Source organism: Ambystoma mexicanum, chromosome 9 (assembly GCF_040938575.1).
Source record: "Ambystoma mexicanum isolate Mex_15411 chromosome 9, UKY_AmexF1_1, whole genome shotgun sequence".
Taxonomy (NCBI): Eukaryota; Metazoa; Chordata; class Amphibia; order Caudata; family Ambystomatidae; genus Ambystoma; species Ambystoma mexicanum.
Window position 1 is genome coordinate 835240941 of NC_090931.1, and position 27939 is coordinate 835268879.

The following is a 27939-nucleotide window of genomic DNA, read 5'->3' on the forward strand; positions in this document are numbered from 1 at the left end:
TCCGACTGACCATTAAACAAAGTGTCAACCAATGTTGACAAAGCCACCACTTTGGCCATGATGGTGTTGAGGCCTCTAAGAATAGCCACTTCGCTGTCCGCCAACAGTGGAGCATCCACCGCATTGCTTTTATTGCCCTCGTCACCACTTGATGCATAAGTATCCGAATCTGTAGAAAATCAGGCCAAAAATGCCAGATTGGGTGAATTTGATAAGTCTATATCAATTACATTGTCGTCCAGGTCTAAAGACAAGGCTCCCTGGTCTCGCCCACAGATGCACGCCTAAGACCTACGCACATCTTGAGTAACAAATTATTGTTATCAATGGTGTGAGATTAGAACTGTTCAGCTGACTCTTCAAAAGTTGTTGGTGAGGAGGAAATCACAATTTTGCTGCTTTCTACAGGGAAGAAAGCAGAGATTTCATGTTGTGCAAGGTTGGTTTTATTTGCAATGGGCGACTGGAGGTGCAGACGTTTCACAGTTGCTGTACTGATATTAGTTCTGACTCCTCGTTTGCCACATACAGCAGCGCTTCGCAGCATTGCCCTACGACATGTTTGGGACTTCATTTTTTATTTTATTTCAGAGGCACATGCAGAGGTTATAATTCTTACCTTCAGAGGTGCATGAGGTCCTGAAAAGGAATGCTCAAAATGAAAACAAGAACAAGACACAGGGCACTCAGTGGCCCTTCTGTTGCACAACTCGCGCACTGACACGCTCGTGTACGGCTTATGTCCTCATTGTCTCCACAGCCCAAAGAAGTCGAGCTAGTTGGCCAGCCAAAAGCAAACAATTTGGAGATGGCGAGCACCACCAAAAGCGGTTCACATCCAATGTCCCGGAAAAGTAAAGTAATGTAGCGTGATGTCACAGCAACACAGGATACTCAGTGGCACTCCTAATCGCGTTGCGCCTGCAAATTAGCAGCTGCATGGCAAGCAGGAATCCATTAACACACCCACTCCGAAGTGGTTGATTAAAGTCCACTAAAAACATGCTCTGAACACACTGCTGTCAAACGCTGCAGGAAATTACTCTCTGTTTCAGCCCCTCTGTGTAGCTTCACGGTTACTGAAAAATGCTGACAATACGCCCTTTATCCATCAGCATCAAGAGGTATTTGATCAAAACAGTTGTCACAGGCACAAAGAGAACCCCTTGCAGAACTCCTTGGACAATCAGTTTCTCACGGTGCGCTCCGTCAGCAGTGCTTTTTCATGTGCAGCCTTTACACGCCATGTCTTCCGTCGTACCGCAGACTGCAGACTGCTTCACTTTACAGTCCACTTCGCGGAGCCCACACTTTTAATATATGTTGGGGGCAGAGCCCAAAAACCTGATCCGCACACGAAAACGGGGGAAAAAAAGCAGGGCTGCAAGACACTGCTTCACTTTACAATCCAGTTTGAGGTATGATATGATATGTCATTTATAACGAGACTACACAAGTGTTTCTAGGCGTGACAAGACAAAGGGGAAGACAGAGGGAGGACAAGACAAACAATCTTACTAGGCCTTGTGTCATTCAGATTGTGCAAGTATGACAGGGAAAAAGTGCAGGGGGAAGGGAGAGGGGGAATTGCCAGGGAGAGGTAAGGGGAAATGCAATAAGGGTAGCAATGCTCTCAGTAAGTGCAGCCAGTGCAGTGCAGCTCGGGGTAAGTGCAAGGAGGCAAGCGGCTGTAGAGGTTACAGTTACAGCCCCTAAGTGCGTGGTAGGCCGGCAGGCAGTGCAGGGGAGACTGATCATGGAGGAGCCTGGTACCCCGTGAGACTCTGGGGATAGCCAAGCAACCAGTCGGTGCAGCAGGTAGGTAGGTTGACAGGGGAGAGAAAGCAGAGGAGAAAAGGGAGGTCTTGAGAAGCTTCTGGAACTTCAGGTGGTCCGGCTCAAGTTTGAGAGGGGCATCCCTGCCCCTCTCAAACTTGAGCCGGACCACCTGAAGTTCCAGAAGCTTCTCAAGACCTTCCTTTTGATTCCAGAGGGAGGCACCTGCAGAGGAGAAATATCTACCCCCACACTCTGCCTGGAGAAGTGTCTGTCCCTCAGACAGTTGGAGGTAGCTGAGCGAAGGGCTCGAGAAGGAAGGTATTTTGGAAGAGAGAGTTGGATGTAGTACGGGCCCCGGCCCCAGAAAGCCTTGTGGGCGATGCAGAAGGTCTTGAACTTGATGCTTGCCGCCACCGGGAGCCAGTGGAGAGATTTCAGGGCTGGAGAGATACAGTCCCTGGGCTTGAGGCCAAGGATAGGTCTTGCAGTCCTTTTCTGGATTAGTTGCAGAGGGTGGAGAGTAGAGGAAGGCAGATTGAGAAAGAGGCTGTTGCAGTAGTCCATCCTAGAGAAAACCAGGGCTCTGGAGACAGTGAGCTTGCGGGGGAAAGTAAGAAAAGGAAGAATACCTCTGAGGAGGCGTAGCTGGTAGTGGGCCTTCTTGACAAGTTCTGTGATGTGAGGAGAGAAGGAGAGAGTGGAATCAAAGATGGTACCAAGGTTCTTTGCCTCACAGGAAGGCAAAGGAAGAGGGCCCAAGAGGGCGGCCAGAGTGAGAGAGGGAAAGCAGGAGTAGGGGTCCCAAAGAGAAGTATCTCCGTCTTACTAGCATTAAGACATTAAGGCAGAGACCGTTGGAGGCGCACCAATCCTGAATCGCGGATAGACAGTCAGGAAGGAGCGAGAGAGGAGAGGAGGCTGAGTGGAGCCTGAAAGAGAGCTGAGTGTCATCCACATAACACTGAAAATTAGAGAAGGTAGAGATCAGGTGGCCCAATGGGGCCAGGTAGACATTGAAGAGCCAGGGTGAGAGGATAGAGCCCTGGGGAACACCACATGTGGAAAGAGAGGTGGTTGAGAGAAAGGAACCAAGTTGGACCTGGGACGGTCAGTCCAGGAGGAAGGAGATGAACCACTCCAGGATCTGATCCATGATGCCCAGGTTCTCATGGAATCGATTTATCAGGATGGCGTTATTGACTGTGTCAAAAGCAGAGGAAAGGTCAAGGAGGATGAGGACAGAAGGAAGGCTGGAACCAAGATTATTAGAGAGCAGATCTTCACGGGTATTCAGGAGAGCAGTTTCTGTGCCACTGGCTGCTCTGCAACAGATTCAGTTTTGAGAGTAAGCTGGGAGATGTCCAGTTTTTCTAGGAGTTTGTCCAGGAAAGGAGAGATAGAGATTGGGCGATAGTTTGCCAGGCAGGTGGTAGGGTCGGCAGAAAGCTTTTTAAGGAAGGGATGCACAAGGGAGTGCTTGAGGAGAGAGAGGAAGGATCCAGTGCCGAAAGAGGGATTGCAGAAATCAGCCAGGGCCAGAGCGAGGGTGTCAATTTCGTCCTTGATGGTTTTGGGGGAGCAAGGCAACACCTGTTTGGAAGACACTTTCATAGATCTTATCTAGAAACATTGTCGGGTGTTGTCAGAGAGAAAGAGGAGAAAGGAGAGGGGGAAGCAACCAGAGGGGGACCAGGAGAGATAGAGGGAGAGGAAGAGGAGAGCAAGGACAGGATGTCCTGGGTTTTAGAGGTGAGGTTATTAGCCAGAGCCGTAATGAGAGCCTGGGAGGGAACAGGAGAGATGCAGACTGCAGAAGGATTGGCCAGCTCTTTGCAGATTTTAAAGAGTTTGTTTGTGTTGTTAGAGGCCACAGAGACATGAGCTTGGATGTGGACTCTTTTCTTGGACAGGACAGAGGGTCTTTATTGCCCTTGTAGCAGGCGGCAGGCCAATTTGTCAGAGGATGCACCCGAAGCCCTCCACTTCCTCCCAGCCATCCTGCACTTGCGTTTCAGGGTAGCGAGGTCAGAGTCATACCAAGAGTTGCACTTGCAGGTAGGCTTCAGACGGATCTCATGACAGGAGCAAGGATGTCCAGTGCTTTGGAGATAGAAGGAAACAGGTTAGAGAGGGCTGTGTCAGAGTGTGAGTCAGCCGCAGGAGAAGGAGGAGCAGAGAAAGTAGAGGCAAACACATCCTCTGACATACGCTTCATGGGCCAAATGACTGACAAGGTAGGTGGCAGTGCTGGTGCGGGCTTTGCCTGAGGGACAGAGAGTTTCAGGTTAGAGCAAAGCAGAAAGTGGTCAGTCCAAGAGAGAGGAGTGGTGAGAGAGTTAGAGAGGGGGATGTCTGAGTAGATGAGAACATACACGGTGTGTCTGGCAGAGTGTGTCGGACCAGAGTGTAGAATGGAAAGAGAGAGAGTATCGCAGAGGTTGCGGAAGAGCCCAGAGGAAGGATTAGAAGCATCCAGGTGGATGTTGAAGTCTCAGAGGAGAAGTTGAGAGGTAGAGGCAAAGAGAGAGGAGAAGAGGTCAGCCCACTCTTAGAGGAAAAGGGCAACCTGGCCAAGGGGCCTGTGGATGGTGGCCACAGTCAGATAGAGGACATGAGAGATAGAGAGCATGCAGAGCAAGCATTCTAAGGAGGAGTGAGCCTGCAGAGGAATGACAGAAGCAGGGACCCACTCTGGAAAGATCAGAGCTACTCCACCTCCAGGTCGGTTGGTTCTGGCCTCGGAGAGGATCTTGTAGCCATCAGGGAGGAGAGTGTAAAAACTCGTGACAGAGCAGGCCATGAGCCATGGCTCCGTGAGAGCGAGGGCATCCAGGTCAAGTTATTTGAGGAGGTGGCAGATGTCAGAGGAGTGTTTGACAGCCGAGCGAGAGCTGAAAGCAGCGGCGTGGAGCAGGTTGCCACATTTGAAAGTCTTCCGGGGTAGGGCACTGGCTTGAGGTACACCCAGTGGAAGTTGTAGAGGGGCTTAAGAGTGGGCAGAGGTGGTAGCAGGAGGTGGGATAGTAGCCATAGAGGAGGAGGGAGGGACTAGAGAGGCATCAGAGTCAGGAGGCGGCAGAGGAACCAGCAAGGTGCTAGTAGGAGTAGCAGGAGAGGGAAGGAAGTTCATAAAACATGGTAGACGCCTATCAAAAAGGAGGAGATTGGGCTGAGGGTACTTGACGAGGAATGTTCCATTCAGATAGACATTAATGATGCTCTTGGAGGAGAGAAAGGAGGCCAAGAAGACCTCCCACTGAGTGCCACCATTAATGGGAGAAGAAGAGATATGAGAGTGAACCGAGACCAAATGAAGTGTCCATAGGTCTGGGCGAGGAAACGACAAAGAGGATGTCGATGAGAATCTGTCTAGAGGAAGCACTGATGTAAGTATCATTGATGGTGAGACCTGGATTGGAGACCAGATGTCCCTCTTGAACTTCTTCCATCCAGATTTAGTGAGAGGGATAGGAGGTGATAGAGTAGCAGTTAGAGAAGATGCGCGAGAGGGAAAGCACCATAGACGGTGCGAGGAGGAAGGTGGAGCAGGAGGGAACGAAAGAGAGAAGGAGAGACACAGCCCAGCACCGCACAACACAGGAAGTGCAGAGGAGGGCTGGCGGTCACACAGTAGAGAACACACAGGAGGAGCAGACAGGAGACACACACCAGTACAACGGTACCCCCAGCAGCAGTGGGAACCTAGGGAGTGGGAGAGAGCCTAATGGGACACAGTTCACAGTACAACAGTAACCACAATGCAAAACCACCCAGATTCGACTTTCCTAAAAAGACGGAAGAAGGCCTAGTTATAAGAACCGCAGCAGTGCAAATGCGACATTCCAGAGGAAATGTGAGGGGTGGCTAAACAATACAACTAACTGAGGTACTAAAGGGTGGTGTGGTAGCGAAATAGGAATAATTTGAGGGTGGGTCTGTTTAGTGGAGTGCAGTGATTGCTTCCCCCCTGACCTCACTGCACCTTCCTGGTTGGTAGCAGCAGGTTGACGGCTGCAGGCTTCTTGCTTCCCCGGCTGACACCGGCAGACACAATCTAGAGCTGCTTCTGCAGGAGCTGCCCTTTGCTGCCCTGGAAGAGCCTTTCAAATACAGCTTTTCCAGTCACAGGTTTCCAATGAGATTCAAACGGGCAAAGAGACAACTGACTGATTCAGTCAATTGCAAGGGGGAGGGTGGGGACAGAAAGAAAGCCAGAAACCAACAAAGAATTACAATACAGAGACTGCACACCCTAAATGCAGACCAGCTCAGAGAGCAGGGTGGTAGTCCACAAAAAAACGCAATATAAACCCCACAGAAAACCACAAACTAGGCAGAAAATCATTGCAAAAAACACACAGATCCCTCCACAAAACCACATGAAACAGGCCAAAAACTAATTGAAATCAAAGTAAAGCTATTCACTGAGCATCAACCAGCCCCTAAGACTGCTTTCCAAGTGGTTACCTTGCAGGATGTTTCTGAATTACGGTCAGGAAGGCAAGTGGAAAATGTCAGGTGGAAAAGTGATTTAAAGTCAGTCTCTTTCCACATTTTACAGGATTTGTTAGTGGCCTTGGTCATGAGATCAGGAATGGGACAGATAGGGGATCCTCCGTATACCTTCTCTGGGGGTGGCACCACTCTGGGCCTCCACCACACTCCACAATCCTGCTTGCCATCCTCAAAAATGGGAACCCCATTACCTATCCTAAAAGGAAAAACAAATGTTACACCCAGATGCCACCCTTTTCTTGCATGATAGGTCTTTCTGTCACTGTAATAAATACAAGTTAAAGAAAGTCTAAAGATAGTTCACTGCTACAAGGATACGTTCTACATAGGCAGAACTGACTGAATTCCTATTTTCTTTGTTTCTTTGTCAAATTCAGCTTGTCGATTACTTAACCGAATACCTGTTTTTCAGCAGTTCTGCATGAAAGTCATAACTAAGGTTATTTGATGATGGTACCTGTCAACAGGATTTTATTGAGATGCTAAAAAACTGTTTTACCTGTCAGGCAGCCACCCCAGAAATGGTAGAAATATGTGAGTTATCCAACTAGTTCACATTTTAACATTAAAGAATCTTGTTATTTTATTTCCAAACTACTCTTCACCACTCACACAAAAGCTACTTAGCCTGGATGACAAAAGCGTCATTGGATGTTACCTAGGTAAGAATGCGGATGCCATAAAACAGTAGGTCGTAGTGCATTTTGGATATTGGGTAAACAGTGCAGTCATCTCAAAGTAAGGTATCTCAAGGTGGGTAATCAGGAAATTGACTTGCACTCTCCTACATGTGCTTAGATCTTGTCCAACAGGATGTAAGTCTGCCAGATGGAATACTTTGGTTAGCATGACTTGCCAAAATCAGCAACATGGTATTTTGTTCAAAATGTTTTCTATTAAGTATAATTTTCTAATATGCAAGTTTGAATGTGTATTCCCATTTGGATGAGATAAGTCCCTGCAAGGGGAATAAATATAGGATTATGACATTGTAAGCAGAAAGCAATTTGTAGAAATTTGGATGTTTGAAGTGCTCAGGCTTGTCACTATTGAAGTAAATGATGAATCTGAAGTTAGAAGCAAGTAGAATGTTTTTAGGGGAATTTTTGTCAATAAATGTAGATAGTTGAAAAGTACTTTATTTTATCGATTTGTGTATAGATCTGTTAGTAATTAAGATTGTATCCTATTTTTACTCTGACCTACATGATTTTGCATTCTCAAAAACGAAAATTAAAGTGTAAAAGGAATGTGATAACACCTCGACTGTCGCTTAAGTGAGGTGACAAAATGGCAATTTAGTGGAGAAGATGGCGGCTCTTCAGAGAAGATCTGGTACCCCAGGCCCATGTCTGCCTGTAAAACTCCCAAAATATCTCTGTAAATAGATGAAACTACAAAGGGGATCTAGGATTGCACCCGCTGCTCCCCAAGATCTCAACATCTGCCCTCCCTGAAAGAGGGAAAAGAGAGAGCTGCGACAAACCTTCCTGAGGGCTTCATGCGGGGGATGGGAGAGTACAGCGTTTGTCTAATAACAAAAACTCACAGGCCGTATGAGGAAGGACTCACAGTATCACAGAAGACCCTGGAGGCTTTGAGGCAGAACAAGTACCAGGGGACTGTAAAACAGTGGAAGATGTGGCATGTGGAACGCACTACCGGGTGGCCATTTCGTGTGAAAGAAGAGCAGTGAATGCCTCCAGGAGAGAAAGCAGATATAGGGGGGAGGAGCGGAAAAAGAGAGAGCACACCAGGCAACCCAACGCAAGTCTGTGGGGACCTGTGTCAGGGAGAAGAGGAGAGTTTTAACCTCTTTGTCTTGGGAACCACTGCTGCTCCTAAGGGGCCTAACTTCTGCCCTGCGATCCTGAGGAAAGGACAGGTGCGAAAGAGGAGCAGGCAACCAAGACTGAAGCACCCCTTTTTCCCTACCCCGACACATTAATCACATACAGAAGTGCACACATGGAGAATAAAGCCCTTGCATGAGGCAAGCAAAAGGCTGCAGTTTAGGGGCATTAGATAGCCCCAGGAGCCCCAGAGGGGGGAAAGAAACTCCTGGGGAGGACTGACTGCCACATTAGGGAACATGAGTGGAGGAGCTGCTCAGAAAAACTGGAAGGAAGGGTACAAGGCCCCACTCCAGCGAAATCAATCAAATCTGTGCCCTTAAACAATAGGATGGCAGAATAAGCAAATGAGAAGGAAGGTAGAGAGGAAAAGGGGAAGAAGCAAAGTGAGAAAAAGGAGGAAGAAAAAAGGTGAACAAATAAAAGAAGGAAAGAGTGAGAAAAAAAGACATATTAAAGGAAAGAGAGAAGAAAAAATGGGAAGCGAGAAAAGGACCTAGATATTGAAGTGGTGAAAGAAACTTGCTTCAAACCTCAAACCAGGTCTACTTTACGTGGTTGATACATCGGGGGACAAAGTTGAATTTGGCCTAAGCAAATGTAAATAGGGCAAGTCGAGATAGCATAAGGCCAAAAGTGAAGGGTCTCCTGCACACAAAAAAGAAAAAAAGTCTTATGTTAGAGAACCGGACTCTCCCCTGCTTACCTTGATGAGTTGGAGATCATCCCTTCAGAGGTTTCAATTCGGGAGCAGCATACATAAGGAGCACAGAAAATGGAGCAAGACCAGGCAAGCATTGGCCATTTGGAGGACGACTTATGGGCCACCTAAGCTGAAATAAGGTTGTTCCACATCTGTCCACCCTGCTCTCCTTCCGACACTAGTCACCCCTCAGCTCCTAACCTTCTCCACCATGTCAAACAATTTCAAGGCCAGCAGAGCACTCTGGAGCATCACGAACCAGAAGCCCAACCCTCCACTTCCACCACCTGCTCTCCTTCGAGCCCCCCACCAATGCACCTCAATTGGTCCCCTCCCTATGTACCACTGAAAGACCCCATCACTCTCCACTCACCTGCTGGATCTCCCTTCCCACCCCTCCTCCCTTTGGTACTTCACCATCCCAGTCCAACCCGTTTCCCGCCCACCTGGTAACTCCACTTGCCCCTCACTCTCCTTCACCCCCCTTTGTCAGCCCCTGCCACATCCACCTTCCCTCCCCTTTCTCCCAGCCAAAAATCCTCCTATCTGACACCCAACTTTCACTTCCCTAAGTGCAGCCCACACAGCCCTGGCCAAAATCCCCCACTCAGCAGACCCTCCCACCCCCACTCACATACCCCTGTGTCAGCCCAGGAACAAAAGACCCTCCATTCTCAGGCTCCCACCTCCACAATCTTCACCGACTTTACCACTGTGACCACATTTCTTCCCTCTTTCCTACACCCCTAACCGACCCCCCTCCTCCCAACCCTGTTCATCCTCCCTTCCTATCCCCTGAAAAACCCTCTTGTCCTCCTCATACTCACCCATATCCCTCCACCCCCTCTCCCAGCCCAAACCCCTCCTTCCAGGCACTCAACTTTCACTTCCTTAAGCACAGCCCGCTCAGCCTTGGTCAAAACCCTGGACTGTGCAGACCCCCCACCCTCACCCACATTCCTTTGGCACCCTCAGCTCAGGCACAGAAGACCTACTCGCAGCCGCCACCTGCCTGACCCCTCCCCCCTCTGCTCACAGAACCCCATCTCTCACCAATCTGCTACACCCCTTCCTCTTCCCCATGCCCAACCCTGTCAAACATCGCTTCCTCTCCCCTTGTAACTCCACTGCCCCCTTCTCCCCCCATGCCCAACCATGTCCAGCCTCCCTTCCTCTCCCCTTTTAACTCCACCACGCCCTGCCTTCCCGAAGCATCTCCCTCCATAAGCCCTGCACCCCTCCCCCCAGGACAATGGACCCCACATCCCCTCTCATGCATCCTCATCAACACTAGATCACTTGCCAGAAACAAAGACATGGTTTTTTACCTCATCTCAGATGAATACCAAGACATCCTTTTCATCACTGAAACTTGGTTCACTGATGACTTCCTCCCTTCTGAACACAAGGCCTTCCCCCTAGTCTACTCCCTGATCACCCACAACTGGGCCAGTGGAGCAGGTGGAATAGCCATCCTCCACAAACCTCACCTCACACACTCACATGCCGGGAGACAATCCTGCCGTGATGACTGTGTATCCCTGCTTGTCTAATTCCAACTTTCTCCCACTTTCTCACTCAGTTTCCTCCACTTTACCAGACACCCGAGCTATAACAGAACCTATGCAGACTCTCAGAGTGACTTGGTAGCAATCATCTTGATCTCTCTTCCCACGCTTACCGTTCTTGGTGATCTAAAAATCTGGTTTGACACCCACTCCAGCTCCCTGACCCCACTCATATCAGGCCCCACACACATTGCATGTCATGCTTTAGATATAGTGTTCAGCTCGTCTACCCATATCTCATACCCTCTCACCCTCCCCTGAATCTGGACTGATCCCTCTGCCATCGTTTTCTCAGCTCTGACCTTGTGACCCCATTCCATCTCTGAATTCCCCCCACACACACGGACTCACCCAGGATCCCACTCTTGGACAAGGTAACCCATCTGCCCGGATTTATCCTCCTCCCTACTTTACTCCCTTCCTAATCTCCCCCTCCAAAGAGGAACCCCCTCGCCAGACCCTTTCGACCAATGGCTCTCCAATGCTTTATTCCCCTTAACCCCCTCAAAACCACCTTCCCACCTCACAGGTCTGCCCCCCAGGTGGTTACGTCCTTGCCTCAAAACCCACAACCATTGCCTGGAATGCCATTGGCAGACCAACTCTTCCGCCCAAAATAAAGCCACCCTTGCCAGACACATGAGATCCTATAGATTCTAAATTATGAAAGTCAAACAAGCCTGCCAATGCAAACAGCCCCTTCAAAGAACTCCACAAGATCATCGCTGAGTTCAAGACTCCCCTCTGCGCTTCCTCTCCATCCCCCATCTCCCAAGCAGTGTGCAACACCCTCTGTGACCATTACATCAACCTACCATTGAAAGGACCCTTGCCATCCACGCTAAACTGTCACCCTCTTCCGCCCCTCACCGACTGCCCTTTCTCTGCCCCCAACATGCACCTTCTTCAGTTCCTTCTCTGCAATCTCCCTTCAAGAATTCTCAAGGATTTTCTCCAATGGCTGCCCTTCAGTGATTCCTGGGAGACCCTTGCACCCCGGCCCTCCTCAAAATCATTCTCTCCTCCACCTGTGCAGGCACCCTCGCCAGATCTATAATCAAACATTCACTAACCACTGGGATCTTCCCTACAGCTTACAAAACATCTTACGTCAAACCACTACTAAAAAAGCCCTCACTTGACCCCCTCCTCTCCTTCACTTACCACCCCATCTCTAACAATCAATACATAGCCAAACTACTAGATCTCACGGCATACTCTCAGCTCAGTCTTTTTGCTGAATTCCACAGCCTTCTTGACCCTTTCCGATCTGGCTTCAGACCCCTCCATGTTACTGAATCCTCTCTGGGCTCTATCTGGGACAACCTGAAAAGAACAGCAGACTCTGAGGGCTGCTTCGTACTAATCAACTTCGACCTCTCAGCAACCTTCGACACGATCAACCATTCCTTCCTCACGAACAGACTCTTTGACCTAGGCATCACAGACTCTGCCCTCAGATGGATCTTCTCTTTCCTCTCCAACCACTCTAAAATCGTCTTTATCTATCCTTTCTCCTCCACCCCCGACTAGTCTCCCACTGAGTCCCCCCAGGAGCCTCCCACTCCCCTCTCCTCTACAACATCTACCTTTCAACCCTCCCCTCTGTACATCGCTCCCACTATCTCACCTGTTACAACTATGCGGATGCCACTCAGATCATCCTGAAGATTCCAATCTCCCACTCCTCACCCCATCCAGATCTGGCATCTTTCCTCTCAGACATCGACCTCTGGATGATGAACAACCACCCTCAACCCCGGACAAAATGAAATCCTAATCTGCGCCAAAATAGCTCACCTATCCCTTGGCTGCCTTCATTAGGATCTGCGCCTACTGCTTCCCACTTAGTAAAAAACCTAATATGCACTTTCAGCTCAGACCTGACCCTCTTGCACCACATCAATGCAGTCTCCAGATCACGCGCATTCCACATCTGCATCCACAAGCAGCTCTTTCCTTATCTTTCCTACCCCCACCGAGTCTCTGCAATCATGGCCATAATTTTCTCGGGCCTAGACTATTCTAACTGCCTCTACCTAGGCACACCTGCATATCAACTCAGAAAGCTCGAACGCATCCAAAACTCTGCAGCAAGTTTCCTCCTTGCATTCTCCCCCAAAGAACACATACCCCCCACGCTCAGTATACTACCATGGTTACCCGTCAGCTGTCGTGCCTCTTTCAAAGCCATGTGCATTACCCACCGCACCATCCTGAAGAGCGGCCCTGAATTCCTCCAAAAAAAGTTCACGCGCTACCACCCAACCCAAATAATCAGATCAGGGTCTGCTCGCCTCCCAGTAGTCCCCCTTTCACCTCTCTCAGCGACCTGCCTCATCAGTGCTTCTTCTTCAGGGCTCTACCGCCTCAAATCTCATCTTTGGGCACCACCAACACTTAGAGAGGACTAAAGAAGTTATTCCAGCAACTGGCACATGACAGGAATCCTGTCAGTGGACCGGGGCTCTTTATGGGCTCGGAGCGTGGGCAACCTTAGAGAAACCCTCCAATCTTCCAGGAGGAGGACACTTGCGCACATTGACTTCCCCTTTATAGTAGGCACTGCAGGTTACTATAAAGCGCACAAGGGATGCCCACACCGCCGTAAGAGACCATTGGCCTCATTCCAACCCAGGCAGTATGGGGTTAATGGCGCTGGTAGAGCTGCCGGCACCGTTAACCCCCTACCGCTTTATTACAAGGTCTGCTTGCGGGACCCGCTAAGGACGCCTGGTGAAACGAGGCATCCTTAGCGGGTCCCGCGAGCCGACCAGGATGCTAACAGGCCCCTTGTTAGCATCCTCCCCATTCCCATTGAGCCCTGTGGGGGCTCAAATGGGAATGGGGATGTACCGGGTCCGGGTTCCTTGACTGGGGAAATACCGGGCCCTCCAAGGTCGGAATGGCCCGGTATTTCCCCATTCAAGGAACCCAGACCCGGTACCCGGTATGGGGGTAGCCATGCCGCTAAAAGCGGCATGGCTACCTCCATACTCGGAATGAGGCCCCACGAAAGGGGGTCTTGTTCTCACTGGAAGGAACTGGGGATGGCATTGTATCACTCTCAGATCTTCTCGGAGGGTATTAGGTAATCATTTACACTTACTTCTTCTGTGATATGTAGCACTGCACTTTGTACCTAGACGGAACCCAGGATGTGCTGTTTGGACAGCTAACCCATTTCTATCCTCACACACCTCCCCTTTCTAACTTAGTGCAATGCACAGGCTCATTCCACTCACCCTGTACTCACATACAACACAACCACTATTGTACAAAACTTCTTCCATAAGAAGGAAGCTACCTTTAACGACATACATTTGATCTGGAGCTTCCACATACCTCTATCTCCTTAAACATAACCTACCCCGGCTTAGTTTCTAGTATACCTTTGCTGCGCCCATCCACACGCCATTCAAACATGGGTGACTAGCAGGGTCTTGGCCACCCTCACATAACTTTAATGGCTGACATGCACACACACATATTAACTCCTCCCATTTCTCTCAAAGTTGGGACTCCGGTCCTTCCGAGGGTGTTCAACCAACAGCACATTGGGACCATAATTATCGTTAAAGGCCCTATACAAACGACAAAATTAATGGAATGAAAATAAAGTCAGAGGCATGAGCGTGGATATTGGTCTTAGACTTTATCGCATTAAGGAGAGAATGGATACAGTGGAAGACAGAATACAGGGACTCGAAGCAAACCAAACATCAGTCAATGTACTGGTAGTCCAAATTGATGCCAGAGTCTCAGAGCTGAAATTGTGAGAAGAGCACAGTTTGAAGATTGATGATATTGAAAATTGGGAACATCATAGCAATCTGCACTTCTTTGGGATGTCAGAGAAAGAAAATGAAACGGGAAAAGATGTTGAAGGAACATCCTAGAAATTGTAAAACTCTCAAGTGGAAGGAAGAATGGAAATTTGCACTTGATAGAGTCCACTGAGGAGAAAGAGGAGGAATAGGGTTGCAGGGATCAATCGGGGTGCGCATCCATTATTTTTCAGAAAAGCTGAGGATTTTGAGTAGCGCTGGTAAACAGATTTAATATCATAACTCAAGAATTGGAATCTTCCAAGCTATCTCAGCCTACACCGTAGGTAGAAGGAAACTATGCAAAGAGTTTTCTCAATGACTTAGGGATAAGAAGGCCAAGTGTAGATGGGGTTACCCATTCTCCCTTACTGTTGAATATGAAGTAAATTAATACAGAGTGGTCACAGAGTACTCGGGAAACAAAGAAGGTCAAAGGCGAATGTTTGAATTCAGAAGAAGCAGGAAGAAAAAAGGTAATGGAAGATTGAAGATGACATGATCATTGCAATAAAAAAAACTGAACACCCATTCACCAAATAAATGAACCAGAGGACTGGATACAATGAGAAGACACAAAGGAAGTGACTGTAAGAAGGGTAGAAAGATATTACATGAGGACTGTGGGGTGGAATAAGTGCGGAACCAGTAGAGGGGGAGTGAAAGGGATGGGCAAGGAATGTAAAGCGGAAGGGGGATAAATAGAGGAAAAAGAGAAAAGCACATCTGGGGAGAAAAAGAAAAAGGGGGAGGGAAAGGGATTTAGAGATAATGAAATGAAGAAAGAGAAGGTAAAAGAACAAGAAGAAAGGAAGGGGAAACATGAAGATGGGGAGGAATAAAAATGGGAAAATGGAAAAGAAAAGAAGGCAAGGGAAAGAGGAAAAAAGAAAAATAAAGATCAGGAGGAGGGGACAAAATGAAAAGGGTAGAAAAGTAAAGGGATAAAAGGAAAAGCATAGCGAGGAAAAGAGGATTAGGAAAGAAAGCAGGAAAAAAGGGACAGCAGAAAGGAAAGATAGGAAGAGAAGGGGGAGTTGGTGAAATGAATAGGAGGGAATGTTGAAAAGAAAAATAAAGGTGTACAATGAAACTGAGAAAAAAATGATATTTGGGTAATTCTAGAGAGGTGCAGGGGGCTGTACGGGTAAATGAGGGGGTTTCAGGAGTTCATGTTTCTGGTGATGTTTCAAGAGGTTTGTTTTTGTGAGGCAGAACAGGCTCTGGAAAAGCGACCCGGACGTGTTTATACCCTGAGACAAAGAAGGAGGGGACCAGGGATAGACTGCTTCTATACTATTATGTTATTTGCACATGATCTGGGAGTTAAAAAGATGGAACAGACCTGGAGGAAACTGACTAAGAACGGAAATGGAATGGTTTATTTTTGCGTTACTTCTTTGTCATGCCTACTGTGTCATTTGTGTCTATGTCTATTTTTGTCCGAAAGACGCGTCTTAATTAAGAGGTGGGGAAATATGTGTGATGTCATGGGTGTTTAAATATAGAGAGAACAGAAAATATAAATAGGGAGGGAGATACACGGAAGGAGATACATTTGAAGGAGGCATCACTCTCTGCAAGGGTACTTTATTTTCCGACCAAAGAATCCTTGTTAATGAAAGTTTTAAAAAAAGAGGCTAGTCATTTTGTGTGTTCAGGAAGCTCACTATGTGAAAGGGAAAGTTCCCGAAATAAGAGGGAGAGAAGTCCTGAAAGTATACTTTGCTTCTGAATGCCATTAGAGGGTTAGAATGGATTTCATGATAGGCTTACGGTGTGTGCTTGAGATGAACACGCTTAAAATTGAGGTTAATGGCACAAATGTCTTTTTAAAGGGGTTATTTTAGGGAAAATGAATGACGGTTGCTTCCATCTAGAGTCTTAACGTGGGTCAGGTCCAGTTTTGAGAATAGGTCAGTCACTTATTGAGGATTTTTTCAGACGGTGCAGTTTTGTTGTGGCCAGATTTCAATATGGTGTTAGCTCCTGGTAAAGACAGACTAGGAGAAGTGGATCAACAGTTAAAGAGCTTTCAGGTAAGAGAAGCAGAATTAACAAATTGCAGGGTTTGTCTGATTCGTGGATGGTATGTCGAGGTGATGAGTTAGGGTGCACCCACCACTAACAGGTACATAACTACTTTGCTTGAATAGACCATATTCTTGTGGTGGATAAACTGCTTATCCCCTGGTTAATGGAAACTAACAAATATCTCATACCTTGGACGGATCACAATCTAGTATGCATGATTTTGTGGTTGTGTCCTAGCCAAAACTAAAATGGTTAGTGGATATGTAATGATTACCTGCTAAAGGAGAAAGCAATAATTGAGTCCATAGGAAATAAAATACAGGAATATCTGGAGTGTAATGATAATGGGGAAGTAGATATTGTGTGATATGTCATCAAATATGAAGATATGTGTGAAGTTGATTTCACTAGCGGCAACTAGTAAGAAAGTGTGAATGGTAAAGCAATCTGAGAGAGACAAATCGAGAAATTACAAACCTGATAAAAAGGTAACTCGGCTCATCGACAAGCACTAACAAAAGAATAAAAAATGTCGAGTGGAATTAAATGACCCCCTACCTCAGGAGATAGAAAGAAAGCTGAGATTTCTCAGGCAAAAAAGTAAAAGGGGGACATTTGCTAGTTTATAGGTTGAGGACTCAGAGATGCTTGAGGGCGATTAGGAGTATAGTAGGGCTTGAAGGAACAAGCAATTTAATCTTCCAAGATTAGTAACTGAGGAAGCCTCGAAACTGAAAGACGCTATCACCCCAGAAGAAATAACTTGTGCAATTAAGGGCATGCCAAGTGGGAAGGCCCCATGTGACGATGGGTACACAATACATTTTAGTAGCCTCTTCCAAACGTATCTGGCCCAGGTACTTGCAAAGTTGTTTAATGGGGTGCTAGAAATACATGCTGTGCCAAGAACAATGTTAATTGTTGTAATATCTGAAATACCTAAAGAGGGCAAAGGTCTGTCAACGTACCAACCTATATCCCTCTTAAACGTTGATCTGAAAATCCTTGCAAAACTATTGTGAAACAGTTTGGAAGGGATCCTTCATTCTCTGATCCACTGAGATCAGATAGGGTTTATCTGGGGATCCAAGGTGCAGATAACATTAGAAAACACTGGATCTCATTTACCTGGCGAAGGAGGATAAGAGAGACACATAGCTGGTATCAATGGATGTGGAGAAGGCATTTGACCAGGTGTAATGACTATTTTTAAGAGCTGAGTTGTTCTACAAAGGATAGGAATAAGAGACAACTTCACGTTTTGGGTCGGAGCAATGTACAATGAGCCGAAAGCTAAAGTATGCATCAACTGTGTACTATCAAATTAATTCCAGTTGCAAAGCAGACAAGGTAGGGTTGCCCTCTTTCTCCGCTACTGTTTGCTTTATTGATAAAACCCTTGGCAGTGGCAATATGCAAAAATGTGAATATCGACGGTCTAATGAATGAGGGGAGGGAGTTTTAAATGTCATTATTAAAACACACCCAGAAAGCTTGCTCAGATATTTGAGGGAGGAATTGCGGGAGTATGGTAAGTTGGCGGGTTTAGCAATTAATCTCTCTAAGTAATGCATTTACCCGATAACCTGTAAAGAGGGGCAAAATATTGATTGATTTAAGCTTAAAGAGCGGCAAAAGGATTTCACAAGGAGCACAGGAGAATGCAAATAGAGAAGGAGAATATATGATATCTAGGAATATTGATTCTGAGAGACCCTTCAACTTTATACAAACTTAACTGTGAACCCCTGCTTAGAACACTAAGGAGTTGACCTCTATAGATGCAGTAAATTAGTGGTGACATGTTTAGGTCGTATGACTGCAGTGAAGATGAACCTGCTACCAAGGTTATTGTTCCTCTTCACAATGTTGCCAATGAAGGGTCCAGATAGTTTATTTAAGGTAATTCATTACAAACTTACCAAATCTGTATGGGGCCGGAGGAATGCTAAAATAAGTAGAGCCATATACACCTTACCAAAGGAGGAGGGATGTTTTGGACTGCCCAGCTCAGAGTGTTCTTCGGATATGTGATGCTTTTAGAACTTATTCTACATACCTAGAAGATTGTATGACACACCCAAAAATGTAAGCAATTCTTTGTGGACCCCTCTGAGATATGTGCTGAATAAGTCAAGAACTCATCCATTGTTGGGAATTATTTGTGAGTTATGAAAGGATGAAGCGAAGAATAAACACCTATCCTCAGGGCCCTCACCAGTGAACTCTCTTTGGTGGGAACCGATAGATTTGGGTAAAATAGGGGAGGCGGTCTCTCAGGTATGGTCTGACACAGATATAGAAAGGATAGGACAACTCTTTTTAGATGGAAAATTTAGCGAATGTGAACATGTTTTTCAGTACCTAAGTATAAAAGAGATAATCTTGAAGGCTGAATAGAAGGCAAAGTAGGATGTGAACACAAACAGGTTGAGAATATATGGATTAGCACCCAAAATTGATCAAAGCCATATAAAGCATTGTTACTTAGTGGACCCTTAGGAGGTCCAGAATTCAAAAGACAATGAGAAAACGACTTGGTACATACAGTCCCTGAGAAGCTTCGAAAAAGGTACTACACTATAACTTACTAAGGAAATGTATCAATTGATGCAATTACACTCAATTTTAAAATATTTCAGTGATGACATTATGACCTGGTCAAAAATATTGAGAATGTTCCCGAAAAGCTAACCTAAATATCCAAGACGGTATCCAGGAACCTACTTCCATATGTGGTGGGGATGCCCCAGTGCCCATATTTACTGGACTGGTTTATAGAAATCCTGAGCTCCTGAGCTGGTTTAAGGAAATTATGGGACAAAAGCTGTAGAAAACCCCCATGACTATGCTATTTGGTGTTTTCTGAAAAGAATATGGGCACTATAGATTTCCTAGAATGTAGGAAGTATTGCTTAGAGCAGGGAGACTAGCGGTTGCACAAAGATGTAAGGCACATCAGAATGGTTTATCAAGGTTTGGGAGGTATTTTTGATGGAGAAGCTCACATTTTTGTCTCATGACCAGGTGGGAACTTTCATGGGTGAATGATGGGCCATTCTGGATAAGCACACTGAGAGCCCTTATTTATTTCCAAAACCACCGAAAAGTTCTTCCTTTCTGTTCACTGAGTACCATGGGCGGATATGAGCAAGAGAGATTGGATGATTGAGAGTGAAGAAAAAAAAGGGAAAAAGTGGTTGATTATCCCCTCCACTGACTCACCTGTAATAAAGAGCTGCGATCTAAGGGTAGTTGGTGGAATTTTTGAAGATCTACTTGTGAGAAAAAACATATGGGACATTGTTTTCGTATCTTGTGTGTTGTGTAGTCATGCATATGTCACCCTAATGTGTTGTGTTTGTCATGAAATATGACGTGGGATAAAATAAAGTTGGGTGACAATAATTAATTCAGGAGCACTGGACAGTTTGTGGTCTAGAGAAGTAAAGCGAGAATGAGTGCTACCTCAGTAGTCTTACGTTGTTTACATGTATTTTTGAAAATGTTCAAACAACTATACTATGTTTAAGATCACTTCTTTGTTAAGATGAAATTGAATTGAAAATAATGCACTTGCTGTTGTTTATGCCTGACTATGTCACATGCCATAAAACATTATTAAAAGCAAATTGGAAAAGAGGGCAATTTAGTAATTTTTTACGATCCTAGGAAGGAACAATGCATCATGCTACCGATTTAGGGTCAGTAACAATACAATGTGAAAAGCAGTAAATTACATATCTGTCAAAATTAATGCTCTCTGTGTGTTTGGTCACACGTGAAATTGTCCACTGGGCAGAGTTTTTTCTTAGCTATCATGATATCCCGAGACGAGATCCCTTGCATTTGGCTCATTCAAGGCAAAACAAGTATTTTAAATCTCACTCATTACAAATGATATTCATGTTCCAGAATCTAATAAGGGTTAAGGAAGGGCGAACACTGTTGCAGGTAAGTAAATTGTTCTTCCTTTTTTATGACTCCCTATATATTTTCTGTTTGCGTGCCACTGCAGGATATGGAGAGCTGCAGACTACGCCTGGACCCTGAGCTCGACCGCCATAAGTATGAGAGGAAAATTAGCTTTGCTGGGATTCTGGATGAAAATGAAGATCCAAAGGACTCTCTCCATAGCAGCAGTCACACTCTAAAATCAGATACGGGATGTGAAGAAAAGAAAGGTAGTGTACTGCTTTGCATAACACAAATAGAGAAACGATTGGGACTACAGAGCGATTCATATAGCAGTTTGGGCCTCCTACTTAGTTACAGATTATATTTTTTGACAGATAAAACTTCAAAAAAACCTTTGAATGTGATCTTTAAGAAGTGAATTGATCATAAACAATGTCCCAAACAAGAATCAATGACATATATGCTGTGACAGATCAGTTCTGTGAACTAGCCAAATTGAAATGTTTATCTATTACGGTTGTCAGATGGATTGGATATCCCATTTCCAGTTTAAATAAATGTACAGCTAGCGTGGGATGGCACTGTAGGCTTCCATTGTGCTTTTGATTTCCATTGTTATTTTGTTTTTGTACTGTTTGCCTTTTTTCAGCTGAGATTATAAAGTGACTTACAAATGACCTATTTGTAGGTTCTTTATAATATGTTAATAGGTTTCCTGAGGAAAACCTTGCATATGGTATGTAAGAGTCTCATCTTTGCATAGCTTTAAACTGATAAGCGGACAAGCTTAGCAACGTTTCCTTGACAGCTCACTAATTCATGGACTGTGTAATTGATGACCTCTTTGACCATGCAAGGCTTTTCTGAAAGGCCCTATTAACCTACAGATCACCTCTGGCCTCCAGGCATTAGCTATGCAAAATGACTGCCAGGTGCAGATGCCAGGCTAATTATGGATTTACGGTGTGTGTATGTGTTTCTGGAATACAGTTTGTGTGTGTGTGTTTGTGTATACATGTATGTGTGTATATATAATCAAATATTCTAGTGTGCTTTATACATCCTTAAATATGTGTATTATATAATGGTAGCCCTTTGACGTACACAACACATATTTACTGGCCACTAGTCAATATATATGAACATTTTATTTCAAAATGGGCTTTTTAGTAGCTAATTGGTAGACATATTAGAACAGTGGAGGTCAGAGTGCGTGAGAGTCCATTGTCAGCTTCTGTCAATTGATGTTGATGTCCTTTAAGTCACAAGTACTGTCTGCTTTAGTCCAGTTGCCAGGTTTGGACAGTTTTAAATCAGATGAAGCTTAACCTGTACACATTTGTCCATCTACTAATAGATATCTGCATGTAATGGTGGACCAGGAACCTAGTGTAATTCCATCATACATGAGTGGGTGCAGAGACTGAAGCCACTCATAGGCAAAGCCAAAACCTGAACATCCGCTGTCTACATGATATATATTTTTTACGGAGAAAGTTTACTGACATCACCAAACTCTCTTGAAAAACACAGAAAATGAGAGATAACAAATTGTTCATTGAAGTTATTTATTTGTATAATTCAAGTACTTTGAATTACATTAAAACATTGTAACCTAGAAATCTTTCCTTCGAGGTAGTTGGTGAGGGAAACTGCTGGCTAGTAAATTTGAAGCTTGCAAACCAGTTGGTCTGGCTTGCACAGTCTCTTTTACTTGTTGATATTTGGAGGCATCTAGTTTTTTTTAGAGCCATGTGAGAAACATCCATAAGGAAAAAAAGTGCATTCATGAAGGAAATGTCACTCCATCAAAATATATGAAGGGTATTTCAACCATTGTCAGGGAACACAATGTGTCAGTGTTTGCAATGACAGAGAGCTCAAAATATGTACATTTTGATGATGGACAGTAAAACTGAATTTGTTCTTGAATGATAGTCATTCACTATTTCAAATGTTTTGAATACAGAACCTAACGGTTTAGAAATGGGGCTTCAGAATTACACTTTGATGATTCTGTGACTGGGGCATACAATAAGTCATGACAACAAACTGCTCTACGTGCCCAGATTTTCCCACCAGAATTTCGACTGGCCTTATAAGTGTTATGTTTATCCTAAAGTTAAAGGTTCCTTAAATTTGAGTGCTCTTGATTCTCTTGGTTAACTAGGTCATGCTATTTGAAATTCTCAACGAATGGTCCTATTATTTTACAAAACTGCACCCCCTCTTGTCTTCAAACAAAACACATTGAGATTTTGTTTTAAAGAGATGTGTACTAGAGCTTTGCCTTCTCTGTTTCATTAAAGACACTGATTCGTTATGTTACCCATCTGTCCCTTGGAATGCTGCTGGCTCTTATTGCATATGGCTCTGAAGTAATTTAATGTGGGAAGAAAGCAGGAACCTTAAACAAAAGAGACCTGTATTCTAAGAAAAACAAAGAATTTGCAAAAACCATAATTACAGCACATACTATAAAACATATCAAAACACCCAGAACCATTAAAAATAGACATTGGTGGACAAATAGAGGCAAGACTACAGTGGTAAGAGAGGAGTGAGTTTGTACTCAGTCATTTATAACTTTGCTTGCATATTTTTAGTGCAATTTGATTGAGTTGAATGGTCAAGGTAAATAAATGTCCTTCAATTAATAAGGAAGCTTGAAATGTTTCCCATTTCATTTAAACAAATATGCATCTTACTGTAAAATCAGGTGAGCGCTGCGTAACATCATCTTGCTTCTAGTTACTGTATTCTAACAAGAATATGTGTAATAGTTCATTTTTAAATAATAGAAAAACTACCAGAACTTTACCTGAGACGTTTAGGTATAAAAGTTATTAGGCTGTCACCCTAAAGTCCCCAGAATACATGGGTGAGTTCCAAACATTTTCTTGCATAATCTAAAAGCATAATTTCAAATGTTTGTGTACATGTAAAAGAACCTGTAGACTTAAAAGACCTGTTTTTGGGGTGTTTGTGTGAGTTTGTATTCACCAATACATATTGTAGAAACATATATATCTATTTATTGAGCCAGTGTGTAGCAAAATATAATGATAACCTTTGGTGAACAGATAATTAGCAACAGTTCAAGTGGGAATTACCAAAGGACGATCTGTAAAGAAATATAAAACAAAAACAATGACTTAGGCTACTAAGGTGTGTTACATACAGATTGAAATAAGTGCAACAATTCAACACATAACATATAATAAAGATTTTTTTTTCAATTCTTGAAAAACCACTATGTTGTTTACAAATGTGGTGATTTTTATACTTATTTTAAACTAGCCAAGAAATTAATCCTTATGCAGGTCTACGTCCAAAATAAATTTTCAAGGGGCCACATAGGTGCCCTTTTGACACATTTGACTATGGCTCATGGCCTATCTTTTTTCTGGTATGAGGTTTCGGCAACTGTCTGTGATTTGTCTGTTGCCTTCTTCAGGACCTTTGTAATTGCTTGGAGGATCCCTTTGTGTGCTACTTCATCGGGGGAGTTGGGTGGGTGGCATTGTAAAGAACTTTGTTTGTGGTCTTGAGCAAGGAAGCAGTCAATGTTCCAGTGGGCACAGCTTAAATTGGCTTATGCATAAGGTCTGGCTGGAATATGGAGTCCCAGTTCCCTTTGTAGAGTCTGCCTGGCTGGCAAACAAGTACGGGCAATGGCACTCATTCTTTGTAGTGTCACGAGGTAGAGTCTTGCCCATCTAACTCGGGTATCGTGTGTCAATTTAAGGCAAGTCAAGGTGGGGGCCCAATTCTGCACGGACAAATGATTATGCGTGAATTCTTCATCCTGTGAGTGTCTGAATTGATATGTGTACGGAGTAAATCTGTATAGCAGCGTGGTCAAAGAGCCTTGCAGCAATATCCACAAGCTAACTCACTGACAAACTCTGCTTCTCTGGAGGCATATGATCCTCCAGAAGTAAGGATATGTGCAGACTTGAACTCCGACGGTACAGGAAGGAAAGAACCAGAAGAGAGGCCTCACTGTCAACACCCCCAGACTCTGGAACCTCCTCCCTTTCAACACCAGACTTGGCCCCTTGCTTGTACATGTCAGGGAATAGCTGAAGGCTCTCCTATTCAAGGAAATGATGTTCCCTAACACCTAGGTTATACAACTTCTGCTCCCTACCTAACCTGAGACTGGGTGATCTGACCCACCCCCTCCTTTTTCAGCCCTGGTTGCTTGTAGATTAATTGCTGCCAAATTTCCAGCCCTCCCACTCCCCCATTATTTTCACTCTCCCTCTGCAGTATTGCTGCTTCGCTCACTGTATCCTTACCTTTATGAATTGTAAAGCACTCTGTTGATTCACCAAGTGAGGTCTGCGCTCAATGAATACCCTAATAATACCCTCTAATTTCAAGCCATGTGTTTTAATTTGACAGTGATTCACAGAGTACCTCGCTTTTTTGTTAATTTTTAATTTCACAAATTCCATGATGGTCGCTGGATTTAATGTTTCAATATGGGCATAATTATTCTAGTCTATCTATTGTGACATTTGCTTTGTTGTCATTCCTCTTTTTTAATGACAAAACAAATCAGTAGTAGTATTTTTTATTAAAGCCATAATACATAATGGAAAAACAACTGCAAAACTTTCATGAAATAACAGCCAAGGCATCCTCAATGAGCTGTGCAAGAGACCTTATATGATGTTAGGTATAATCTTTCAAAACACACATCTTTTTCTGAGACTTCCATTTAATACCAAAAAACCTTCATGCAGCGGTAATCAGTGCAAGTGATAGTTTTAAAGAAAATGTTACTCATGGATACTAATGGACAGTCCACTTTCCTCTTTTCTCCAGATTGCTGTACTATACTGGAGAGAGGAACTGCTATAGAAAAAAGCATAAATACTTCCATTCCTTAACCATGTCCCTCTAAACGGATGGAATTATACAATAAAGCAGAAAATCTGTGTGTTTGTTCCTCATGCAATTCCACACCCTTCCACCAATCTGCATCAAATGTGGACCGGATTTAGCTAATTTTAAGCGTCTCAACGCGTGGAACAAACCTCTAAGTTCCTGATGGGTCCTTTAAAACCACGTTTCAAGGCCCTAGGACGCACCATTTCTGAGATATTTGCACCGCAACACACCGGATACATTTAAATTTTGTGTCATTTCTATGCTTTTCTCTTTCTAGATGCCTCCCAAAAAGCGAAAATATATTGGTCAAATGAATCCAAAATCAAAGAAAGTGAGATTATGAAGGGCCTGTCTACAGAACCTCTGTGGAGGAGTACCAGTACTTTTTGCTAGTGTACTTACAGAGCACACAATTGTTTTCTTGTGTATTTTTGGAGGGTTTGGCTGTCAGGTAGACTTCTTCCTCAATGCAAACAATCATGCAAACATTTCTTAAATGACAGCTTACTTTATACCAGTTGACTCATGACAAGGGTGAATATGAATGCCACATATGTGCTTGATGGACCATCAGGAATAGACTGTCTGCCTCCTAGATCATGGGCCATCCATCTGATCCAGCTGCTGTAATCCCATCTTCAAGGTAAAAGGTGTTGACTGCATTACTGTGTAGCATCTGTTCCTGTCTGATTTAACAGAACTGCATTGGCCATGGCTATGGGCATGGGGAGCCAGCTGCATCCTTCTCTTTGTAGAAGTTAAGAATGCACACCACATGCTGACAATGATGTTGATGATGGGTGGATGGGTGGGGGCAGTATGAGAATTAAAATAAAAAAACGGGGATGAATGAAGAGGGGAAAAAAGTCCTCTTTTGTTTTTTTAATACAGTTCCCAGCAGGAAGATCAGGATAGGAGGCTCCCGACTGCTCCAGATAAAAGGAACCCGCAGTTTCCGGGTGAAGAAAGGGGGTTCCCTGTCCAGCTTTCGCCGGGCCGGCAGCCTAAAGAGCACCAAGCTGACACGGCAGGACTCAGGGTCCGAGAATGAGGATCTGCAGCTGTGCCAGAGCAGGGACACTGTCACAGACATAGGTAAAGCAGATGAGGGTGATTCAGACAGGTTTACAAATATTTTGATTTAAGCACAGCAACTCTTCACCAGAAGCATAAAGAACTAAAAGGCTATCCTCACAAAAGTTGTCTTTCTTTTTGTTTTCTTGCTCCAACATTGGCGCATTCAACACTTTTTTCATTCAGTGGGTCACCTGCCACCAGTGTATTCATTCCACACCTATGGTGTCAACATCAATGTGTTCAACCCTAAACTCATTCAATGCTTAAGTCTTATGACTTCTAATATTAACTTCTCACTAATTAGACATGGGTTCTTTTTGGGATATTAAGGAGTTTAGTTGTTTCGCTAATTCTTGTAACTAGATATAGGGGGAATCTCATTCCTTACAAAAGAGAAGTAAATAATCCATCTCCTCCGAAGTAAACTATTACTGCCTCAACAAGAACAAACTTAAGGTGCATAGGGTGTAAAATGCCTCTGCACTAAACCGCATAACCTTTAGATTTTCTTAAATCCTCATCACCCCCTTTTGAATTGTAAACTACCTTCCTAGTCCCCACCATCAAGTAAATGTGCGAAACAATAGTTGCTATTTTTCAATTCAACTTTTTAAAATTGAAAATGTCTGCTGCTTTTTTATTAAAAGAATTTACATCAAATACATTCCATATTGTGAAACTCAAGAATACAATGAGTTTGATTTCCACTCCAGTATGTATCACCTCGAAGAATTGATTAATCAGAATTGTAATTCTTAAAATTGGGATCTTTTTTCCCCTTTTCCCACATCCTTGTCAGCTTCCTTTCACTGGTGCTACTACACATGCCAATGGGTAGCAACAGCAGTAGACTGTGATGTGATGTTAAGGGAGGGTTACTTACCAGAGAGCCCTGTCAATGCAGGTCAGTCATGAATCCAATAGTTTGTGTCATCTGTGCGCTTCATGGAGTGTCTTTCATGTTGCTTTTGTTTTCTTTTGCCCTCTTCCCATCTCCCGTTCTCCAACAAATGGTGCACTGCTTTCAGACAATTTAACATCTTGCTAATAAGTTGGTTTGGGTGCCATGTTCAAATGTCTCTTCTGGGCGGACAGGAAAGGGAGAAGTAAGGGTGTGAGGAAAGATAGCATTTGTCAAATGTGGTAGATTTTTGTAACTTTTGCCATCGGGGCAAGTTTGGGCGAACTGCACTCATCTTGTTTGCATCTAACAGAGTATGACAAAACTGATTGCTTCTTTGATGTTTCTCCTTGAGAAGAAGGGAGCCCTTGGAGCACCAGCGAACCGAGCATTGAGCCAGAGGGACTTAGCAACACAGGCACAGAGGAAAGCTACCATCGGAACATGTCATGGTTACATGTGAGTAATCCATCCGTATCCAGGTTTAGTGCATGTTTATGATTGTTAGACTAAAATAGTGCCTACAAACAGTGTTTGGAACACAGCCTCATTACACGGTAGGCGGTAACCATGGCACTATTAGCGCCATGGTTGCCGCCAGTATTTTACCATGTCCGCCTTGGTGGATGGCGGAATTACCGCCCTACTCCAAGGTGAGCGGGGGCGGTAATTCCCCATTCACCAAGGCACTTCCCCATTCCCATTTTTGCCCCCATAGGGCATAATCAGAATGGGGAAGGCGCAAATTACGGTACCGCAAATTACCGTAATTAGCACCAAGGTCCCTTTGCGGCACCCTACTTTAACGGCTGCTAAAACCAGCCATTAAGGTCGGGTCCCGCAAAGGGAACTCGTAGTAAGG

General features: G+C 44.5%; 1 protein-coding gene across 21 annotated transcripts in view; it reads left to right on the forward strand.

Moving 5' to 3' along the window:
- Nucleotides 1-27939, forward strand: part of UNC80 (unc-80 homolog, NALCN channel complex subunit) — a 3486058-nt gene that overhangs the window by 1618130 nt on the left and 1839989 nt on the right. For 17 of the 21 annotated variants that reach the window (XM_069615884.1, XM_069615886.1, XM_069615890.1 and 14 more), the window contains 3 exons: nt 20298-20463; nt 25991-26194; nt 27436-27536. In XM_069615884.1, coding sequence (XP_069471985.1) covers nt 20298-20463; nt 25991-26194; nt 27436-27536 — 471 coding nt within the window. The remainder of the gene's footprint in view (nt 1-20297; nt 20464-25990; nt 26195-27435; nt 27537-27939) is intronic. The other 4 variants (XM_069615898.1, XM_069615900.1, XM_069615902.1 and 1 more) reach the window with 1 other exon arrangement.